This window comes from Mustela nivalis (assembly GCF_964662115.1).
Source record: "Mustela nivalis genome assembly, chromosome: 19".
In the NCBI taxonomy this organism is placed as follows: domain Eukaryota; kingdom Metazoa; phylum Chordata; class Mammalia; order Carnivora; family Mustelidae; genus Mustela; species Mustela nivalis.
Window position 1 is genome coordinate 25,778,505 of NC_139038.1, and position 9,710 is coordinate 25,788,214.

Genomic DNA, 9,710 nt, shown 5'->3' on the forward strand with positions numbered 1-9,710 from the left:
CACCTTAGCTGCTTTGAACTCCAGCAGAAGAGGGTCTGAGAGCTACCAGGGCGGCCGCCCCTGATGACACCGCGGACGGACCAAGGCGCGCTGAAGCAAAAACAAGAACGGCAGCGGCAGTTCAACCGCTTCCGAAAGACCTGGGCGGGGCATCACACAGCTTTGGGGCTCTGGTTGGCCGTCCCTTGTCCCCGCCCCCTCGCCCTGCGCGGCCTCGGTCGCCTTTGACCTGGATTTCAAGCCATGCGCTGGGCAGCGGTTGGTCGAAACTTAAGTTCAATCCACCCAATGAGGAGCGGGCTTCGCGGAGACTGTCGGGAAAGGCGGCTGGCCTATATTAGCGGCCTGCGGGGCGTACCCTCGCGCCTGGGTGGCTGTGTGGGTGACGGCGAGAGGCTTGTTTTGGTGGGCGGCTTGTGCCCACTAAGGAAACACCTCAGGGACAATGGCGGAGGGAGATAATCGCAGCACCAACCTGCTGGTGAGTCGTGAGGGAACCAAGCAGGGCCTCCGGGCTTGGGTGGGCTTGGCCTGGCGGCGCTTGCGGCCTCGTTCCCTTCACGCGTGGTGGGCCCGGCCCTCCCTCCCGGTTCCCAGTCGCAGGCGGCGACGCCTGCCCCTTGGGCGTCTTGGGTAGGTGCGGCGCGGCGGTCGCGAGACGTGTCGACCCCTAACATCCCCTGGGGAAGGTACAAGACGCGGTGAGGAGGGCGCGTGATCTGGCACCGCGAATAGGGGCTGAAGAGGAAGTGGAGAAGGGGGCCTGCGAGAAGCCTGGGGTGAAGCCTGGGGCAGAGGGCCGCGAGGGGCCGGCCTGTCGAGCGCTTTCGAGCCCCAGGCCCCCGGTCGTAGCCGGTTTTCCCCTCTTTGATTTCAACCAGGCTGTCGCTTCGTTCTTTTTCCCAGTACTTGGGCAGCGTGGAGGGTCAAAGGGCTGCTGCCGAGAATTTGTTAGAGCTGGCACGGCTTACACCGCAGGGAGGCTCTGTGCTCACCGCAGGAGCTGGGACTAGGGTCCTGCAGGAGGGCCAGTGGGGGGGACCTTGTGTTTGTCTGGCGTTTGTAAGGGAGGGAGGGTGTGTGTGTGTGTGTGTGTGTGTGTGTGTGTGTGTCACAGGATGACTTTAGAATAAGCAGGGGTCTGAAGGAACTGCAGTGACGTATCACAGGCGGACAGATTTAACCTCACTGCACGATCCAGGCAAAACCGAGAAATCCTTTTGTCCGTTGCCACAGTAAATAGAGGAATCAAAGAATTTAATCTTTGACGTTTGATAGTCCAAGAGTCCAGATGCTAGCGACTTAAGTGACTTTGCAGGGCAGTTTTGATTGTGCGATATTTTCAAAATGCGTGACCTGTTCCTTTAAACACACACACACACACACACACACACTGTCTCTCTCTCTCTCTCTCTCTCTTTCTCTCTCTTACTTCTCTATAGTTAGCATGGTTAGCCCCAGACAGGTTCCAGTTAAGAGGATTGATTGAAGCAGAAAGAAATTGCCCAAATTCACACAGTTTTTTGAAATGACAGATCCTGGCCTGGAGTTCAACTTCTCTTTCCAGGAGAGCAGTGTAACTTTAAGGAGAACAAGGCCTTTGGCTTTGGATTTCTTGGGTTCAGATCTGTTAACCTCTCTCTATCTGCTACTTCATTAACAATACAATCCTTTTAGCTTATTGGGAAGATTAATTAAAGAATAAGCATATAAAATATGTAGAGTTTCTGGCCCATAGTAATCTCATGTTTAGCTATATCCAGAACGATATATAAAGTCAGAAATGTTGAAGTCACCCAAGTGATCAGTGCGGCACAGATACATAGCATCTTTATTGAGAGGAGGCTGCACTGTCATCTGTCTTTTGTGTATTTCCCGGTGATAACATTTATAAGGGCAGGTGGGTTTCTTTCAGTTCTTTTCCCGGTACCAAAGTCAGTTCAGGGGCTTTTTGCCACATTGGCTCATTCTAGAAGTCTCCTTTCAGCAGATTGTCACATTTGCAGAGAAATCTGAAGTCTTAACCAATGTCTTGGTAAGTGTAAGAAGCATTCATTGTATTGAGGAGATACGTTGAGTTTAAGATGCCTCATGTAATTTGGAGAAAGTAGTTTTACTTAATTGTGCAAACGATGCCGGCATCTAAATGATTCCATTACACAAAGCTATTTTAAAAATTGAATGCTGTTCGGGGAGAGGCTTTTCTAATGGATGTAGAAGTAGGGGTATAAATCAATGAAATGACAGAACAACAGATCAATTCTAACCACCTGAAAAATGAGCAAACTTAAAGTGATCTAATTTTATATTTTGGGTGCTGCTACTTAGTAGTGATGATGACCCCATTCTGAGGTCACTTTCTTTGTTAAATAGATTTCATTATTCCCACTTTGAGGGGCTCTATAAAGATCGTTACATTATGTATGAAGAGGAGCCCAGTGGTTGGACTTGGAAGGTGACTGTTAAATGCTAGGTGTCCCCTCCACTCTCCCTTAATTGATTTCTGTCTTTGGTACCAAAATTGCACAATATTTAGAAACTAAGATAGTGACTGAGTTGAGAGCTGTTTTACATTCTTGGTGTCTTAAAAAAAATTTAACACAGAATGTTGGGAGTAGTAAAATAATCGCTTTACATGTTGGTCTTACATAGGCTGCAGAGACTGCAAGTCTGGAAGAGCAGCTGCAGGGATGGGGAGAAGTGATGCTGATGGCTGATAAAGTCCTCAGATGGGAAAGAGCCTGGTTTCCACCTGCCATCATGGGTGTGGTTTCTTTGGTGTTTCTGTAAGTGAGCTATTAAATTACTGTGTATTGTGCTTGTTATTAATAAGGGCTCAGGTAATACACAGCCTCCACTTTTGAAAGTGCCTTAAATCTTTTGTAATGTGTAATCTGTAAAGAATGCCTTTTCTTAGAGAAGTTCTCCTAGTTTTCAGAATCTGTAGTACTTAGGTAAACCTGGAGCAGTTGAAAAAAACAGTGGCACTCATACTTTTTGGTCTTAGAACCCTTTACACCCCTAAAAAGTATTGAGGACCCCAAGGAGCTTTTGTCTCTTGATATTTACATTAACCATTGCAGCTATGATGTCATCACATTCAGAAGCCTCCCAGAAAACCACTTGTGAGAAACTGAGAATGAAAAGGGCAGATAACGTTTTTGAGACTCAAAAGACCAAGTGAATAAACATCTTCAGCTAGGATAAAAATGACTGTGTTTTTCTCAACTTCATTAAATTTTTTTTTTTTTTTTTTTTTGAACAGGACTATCTACTATCTAGATCCATCTGTTCTGTCCGGTGTTTCCTGTTTTGTTATGTTTTTGTGCTTGGCTGACTACCTTGTTCCCATTCTAGCTCCTAGAATTTTTGGCTCCAATAAATGGTAGGTCATATAATAATTTGGCTTGTTTCTGTAAAGTTACTGAGCCTGGTGACTGTGATTGGTATACTGTAATTAAGCAGAGAATTGTCTAACAATTGGATAACTAGGGTTAAGATTGTTGCTTTTATATGAAGAATTTCTTTGCTGATTCAGTTATAAATCATGAATTTCCAGTACTTACATCTTCACAGTTCTTTTATAGTTCAGCATTTATTTATTCTGAAGATTTTATTTATTTTTGCGAGTGCAAGCAGGAGTGTGGGTTGGGGGAGGGCAGAGGGAGAAGCAGACTCCTTGCTGAGTAGGATCCTGGGATCATGATCTGAGCTTTAAGGCTGACTCATGCCTAACTGAGCCACCCATGCACCCTACCATTCATTTTGCCTTTTCCTCCTTTCTCAACATTTTTTATTGAAGTAAGGTTTTTTGAGGTAATGTTTTATCAAATATTGCAGAACTCCTAAAATAGCTTTCCAGAGAAACAGCATGTTTACATTTTACATTTGTTTTCTTTGATATTTAAGATAGTATATTTTGCAGGCTGCTTTTGAAAGAATGTGAAAGCAGTAATGTGAATTTTTGTCCGTTTATTTAGCAACTATTTATTGAAGGTCTACTTTTGTGTTAGGGACTGTTCTGAGTGCTGTGAAATATTTTGACTCTTAAGATGGATCTTGTGTTGGGTGCCTGGGTGGCTCAGATGGTTAAGCATCTGCCTTCAGCTCGGGTCATGATCCTGGGGTCCTGGGATTGAGTCCCATATTGGGCTCCCTGCTCAGTGGGGAGCCTGCTTCTCCCTCTGCCTCTCTTTCTCTCTCTCTCTCATGAATAAATTAAAAAATCTTAAAAAAAAAAAAAAGATGCATCTTGTGTTTAAGGTTGATGTCGATGCATTGTAGTAGCTAGTTAAATGCATAGCAAGTGCTTCAGATCAGATTCATAAAAGTATTTTAACTTTCCTCTGGAATGCTGCATTTCTCACTTTTGATCAAAATAATGAACAAAACTAGATGTTGGAGTAGATTTTTTTTTTTTTTGGTCCTAGTTGCTTTTCTCCCTTGGTTGTTTATTTTAATTTGATGAGTAGTCTACATGTACCCTTAGGTTTTTTTGTTTGTTTGTTCCCCTGATAATAGCAAATTATAAAGTAATTCTGTTAAATACATGCCTTACAGATTTTTAAGAACAAATTTGGACATTTTAGGCGAATGTTCTTAAGTTATGGGATGATTAAGCATGTGTTTTAAAAAATGTTTTCCCTCTAGCAGAATGGGTTAGTTAGGAAATGCCCTTTGATTTGTTTTTCACATGTAGTAATGAGTTGTACTGCTGTTTTTCGGGCAATTTTGTAACTGTGTAATGTAGCAACTTAAAGGAAATCAACCCCTGACCTTGACTTTATTAGTCAGATGACATTCTGATCTGCTAATTCATAACTCCTAGAGAGAAGTTTTCAGAAATAAACAGTGGTGGTTTCATGGTAATCAGTATGTGGCTCAGAGTGCAGTTTTATTTTTTTATCTTAATGAGGAAGGAAGAACACTGTTGCATAGCCACAATCAGCCTTGACCATGGCCAGCTTATAAGGCCTGGTTGTTTACAAGAAGTTCCAGGGTTCATCAGGAGCCCTTCTGCTATATCTATCACTGCAGTTTTACAGGGACGAGAGCTAGAAGAGCAAAAGGAACCTAACCACCCGCCCTCCACAGTGTAAGTTGTACTTCATGACAGCAGCCAATGTATCTGTATAGCAAAGACGGTATAAGGGTGAATTTATCTTTTTTATTTTTTATTTTTTTTTTTTTTTTTAAATATTTTTTAAGATTTTATTTGACAGAGAGAAATTACAAGTAGACGGAGAGGCAGGCAGAGAGAGAGAGGGAAGCAGGCTCCCTGCTGAGCAGAGAGCCCGATGCGGGACTCGATCCCAGGACCCTGAGATCATGACCTGAGCCGAAGGCAGCGGCTTAACCCACTGAGCCACCCAGGTGCCCCATATCTTTTTTAAAATCAGAATCCAGAAAATATGAAAAAGGGCTTTCCTGGAGGATCTTTTTATATTTTTACTGCTGTTTTGTTTATATTTTCCCTCACTGGGAATTTGGATTTACAAAGAATTTGGATTTGAGCTGGCTGTTGCTGTCTTGGCATCAAGTGTATGAAGCCCAGCTGAGGGGGCTATCATGAGGGTATCATGCTTGGAATACAGGACTTAGTATCTTAGCGGAGACTACTCAAATACAGCTGTGTGGTAGAATCTTCACATTTTCTTCAAAATAGTGAGACCCTGATGGACTACAACCCAGAATTCATTTGGATTTGAAAAATAATACAGGCAGAGAGAAATTAATACCGATTTCTTCATGACCCATAGTAGCCTTGAGTCCTTTGCTACTATAATTAGCCACATGTGGTTTTAGAAGTATGGATTACCATTGCTTTGTACATACACATCTTTATGTAAAAACTTATTCCTGAGCTTGCCAAGCTGTCTTAATGATACGGAAACTTTTTCACGATTATAAGATAATGTGAAAAATTTTTTTTAATTTAAACTTACTTTAGGAGATAGCTTTTTAAATTTGAGAGGATGATATATTTCTGTTGACTATAAAGACTTGCTTATAGTGAAGGGGAAAATTTTTTTGTAGGACCACTGAGCAACAGCAAAGATTCCATGAAATTTGTAGCAATCTGGTAAAGACTCGACGTAGAACTGTGGGCTGGTGGAAACGTCTCTTTACACTGAAGGAAGAAAAGCCTAAAATGGTACTTTTTTTTGTTTTGACTGATTTCAGTAAAGCAAAATTTTAATATTGGGTCTACTTTTACTTCATTTTAATCTAATGATGGGCTTTTTAATAGTTGTAATAGTTTGATATTTATATTAAGTAGCTTGATATATATCATTATCCATTGGTTTAACATTCGTAAATGTTTGTATGAATTAGACTGAATTATTGGAAGTTTTGCATTTAATTTTGTACTCTAGTAGAGCAACATTTTTGTTTCTTTTTACTTATTGAAATAAAGGACAAATACTTAAAAAGAATTTGTTCTCTTACCTCTTAGCTTCACATAAGGTCACAATGTGAAGTATTAATTGTAAAAGTAATATAATTTATACAGAGAACTATAGTAATTCTAGGGGGGAATGTATGTAAATTCTATAAAGTAGATCTAATGGAGTTTTCTGTGGATTTTATATAATATATAAATACCAAGTCTAAAGAAAAATGGCAGTAATACGGGATTATTTTCCAACCTTTGGAACAACATCTTACAGTTAAGCTTCCTAGTCTTTTTCTAGGATTTGATACATTTTTGTTGTTTTCATTATTAGTACTTCATGACCATGATCGTTTCTCTTGCTGCTGTTGCTTGGGTGGGACAGCAAGTCCACAACCTGCTGCTCACCTATCTGATAGGTAAGTCTTCAAGGCAGAACTACAGCCATATTCTTCTGGCCACTGAAGTCTGATTGGAACTTAGTCAACAAATATGTGTTTATCAAGAGTAAGGCACAGATGGAGGAATTGGGAGGATAGAGAGATGACTAAAACCCATGTCCTTGTTTTCTGGGAGTTTGTGGTCATACAGTAAGTTAAGACAGAACATAATAACCAAAGTAGAAAGTGACATGCCAGAGGTAAAAAGCAAGCAGTGTATGTTATCTGAGGTTGTGGGTGTGATAGCAGAAGTTTCCAGGGATAAATGTAGTGAAAGTAATGGATTTTATATTGGTTCCTCCCATTAGAGTGCCTAGTAGTCTGGGAAAAGACCCTCTATAAAATTTAATAATCTATAGGAAATTAATTGTTGTCTCCCTCATTCTGTTTATTTTTAAGTGACTTTCCTACTGTTGCTTCCTGGATTAAATCAGCATGGAATCATTTTGAAGTACATTGGAATGGCCAAAAGGGAGATAAATAAGCTTCTCAAACAAAAAGAAAAGAAAAATGAATAATGCATCTGCTTTATTCAGTGTAATGAATGGCATATACATTGTCCTTGGGAACAGTTTCTATTAGGCTGTCCGGATACTAAAATGTTACAGAAGTAGCTCTTTGCTCTCCCTCGTTCTGCCCTTAGTTCGTAGAAATTCAGACTTGCCAAGTAAGGCTTTATGTCTTCATGTGAAGTGTAGCAGATGCTATCTCATCAGTTGGCCGTATATGGACAACTCATTCGTGAGTACTTGTTTTGATTTTTCTCACCCAGGTTAATTGAATTTTTATTTTTAGGCAACTTCCTTTAAAATAATATAGTGGTGAACTTCACCTTTTAGTGCAGTTAACTGTGACTTTGGATAATTGTTCCAGTTTATCTTTGCTTTAGCTAGATACAAGCTAGTGGTCTGTGGCTACAGGAAGCTGGTTCTACTGTCTGCTTCCACAGTCTGCTTACACTGTCTGGCTTCATGAATACAGAGACCAAGTTTACCACTTCGAATTAAGAGACCAGTTAAGATTCATTCCTCATGCTGTTTCTAAACCGTAGAAGAAGAATCCTCTGGAATAAAATGAAACCAATTCCATGCCCTAGTATCTGTTGGTTTCTGCCTTGTGCAGAATTTAGTAATTTGTAAGAAACATTGATCTTTTCTCCCAAATGGGGAACAGGACAGGCTTCGAGCTCGTCTCTCCTTGCTCTTAGACTTAAGTTAGTAGATCCTTAGAAGCTTTTTAACAGCAGGCTTCCAGAAACTTGTGTTTAGGATTTTTAGCATATTTTTAATTTCAGAGTTTCAGCTGACTGAAACTAAAGTATGTTATAGGTTAAGACTCATGTCTGTGACCTTCACTCCAACACCAGCCAATAAAGGACAGAAGTCTTCCTGTACTTAGTCAAGATTTATTTAGTAGAAAATAATCTTAGCCTACTAATTTTTCAAGACCAGACTAAGCCTTTAAAGATAAGCCTCAAGATTCTCATTTGAAGGTAATTGCTGGCTGCTTTGGTCCCCAGAGATTTGGCATAGGAGGTGGTGCACTGGTGTCTGACTTTCTTCCTTGATCTCTCTCTCTGAAGAACGCAAGGGCTGCTGGGGAAAGCGGACTTTTGGCGACGATAGGTGGCCTCTGGTCTACAGAGAGTTTGTAACTGCTTGGAACGTCTCTTAGAATCATTCTCCCTCTCGGTAGCTAGAAATTTAGAATAGCTGAAATCCGTAGGAATGAATCTCTGAGGGCCGAAAATGTGACATTTGGGAACAGTTCTTAAACTCTGATTAACTAGCTGTAATATAGTTTTGTGAATTTATTGCACTGATGCTGGACCTTGTGGTGTATCTGTCTCTAAATAAGTGTTTCTTCCCCTTCAATCTGACTGTAAACGGTAGCACCCATTGTAGCATATGTTTGATTTTTTTTTTTTTAATGTTTCATATGAAAACTACAAACTACCTTAATTTTTACATGTGTTTCCTCACTGTAGATAAGCCTATCTTGCTCTCTGGATTTTTTTGTGTATATGTGATCTACCAATTAACTACTTTTTGCAGTTTTAATCTTGTATTATTTCTTCTACTTTGTTTTATGTAAAAGGGGAAAAATAAAAAAAGCTGAAATCCCTTCTTGTGTGTCTTACTTTTTTATACCTTAGCCATTAAGGTGTTTACATTGTTTACATGATTGGATTTGTGTATCTGGTTAATGATCTACCCTGGGTGATCATTGCATGCCAACACGGTTCTCTTTTAAGAACAAAATGAAAGAAAAGGTAAAAATTAATTCCTCCAGCAAACATTGAGGCACCATGCTAGATGGAAAAGGAGATACAATGAATAAGTGATCACCAAAGATGAGTGTGAGGGGGCCAGGCAGGAAGAACAGGCAGGGAGCAATGGAGGCTAGAGACTGCCTGGCATGATTCTCTCTCCAGGGGCACTTGGGTGGCTCAGTGGGGTAAAGCCTCTGCCTCCAGCTCAGGTCAAGATCCCAGGGTCCTGGGATTGAGCACCACATAGCGCTCTCTGCTCAGCAGGGAGCCTGCTTCCCCCTGCCCCTCTCTGCCTGCCTCTCTGCCTACTTGTGATCTCTGTCTGTCAAATAAATAAATAAAATATTTTTAAAAAAATGATTATCTCTCCATCGAGGCCCAGCTAAGAGTTCAGTGCTTGCTTACTGGTAGTTAACTTCTGTCTGCACTTTGTGGACTTTAATTATAAAAAATTTTAAATTAGGGGGCACCTGCCTGATGCAGTCAATAGAGCATGCGATTCTTGATCCTGGGTAGTGAGTTGGAGCCCTCACATTGGGCATAGAGTTTACTTAAAAAATGGATGTTTTATCCATGGTCCTCACTGTTAATACTTCATGGATCT

At 40.9% G+C, this 9,710-nt stretch overlaps 1 protein-coding gene across 1 annotated transcript; it reads left to right on the forward strand.

The window, feature by feature from the left end:
* Nucleotides 1-215: 215 nt before the first annotated feature.
* On the forward strand, nt 216-8,958 carry ARL6IP1 (ARL6 interacting reticulophagy regulator 1). The gene is made up of 6 exons (XM_082714941.1): nt 216-481; nt 2,653-2,786; nt 3,266-3,385; nt 6,037-6,154; nt 6,729-6,813; nt 7,234-8,958. Exons 1-6 carry the CDS (start codon nt 446-448, stop codon nt 7,350-7,352), a joined length of 612 nt encoding a protein of 203 aa, XP_082571067.1. The 5' UTR covers nt 216-445; the 3' UTR covers nt 7,353-8,958.
* The last annotated feature ends 752 nt before the right edge of the window (nt 8,959-9,710 follow it).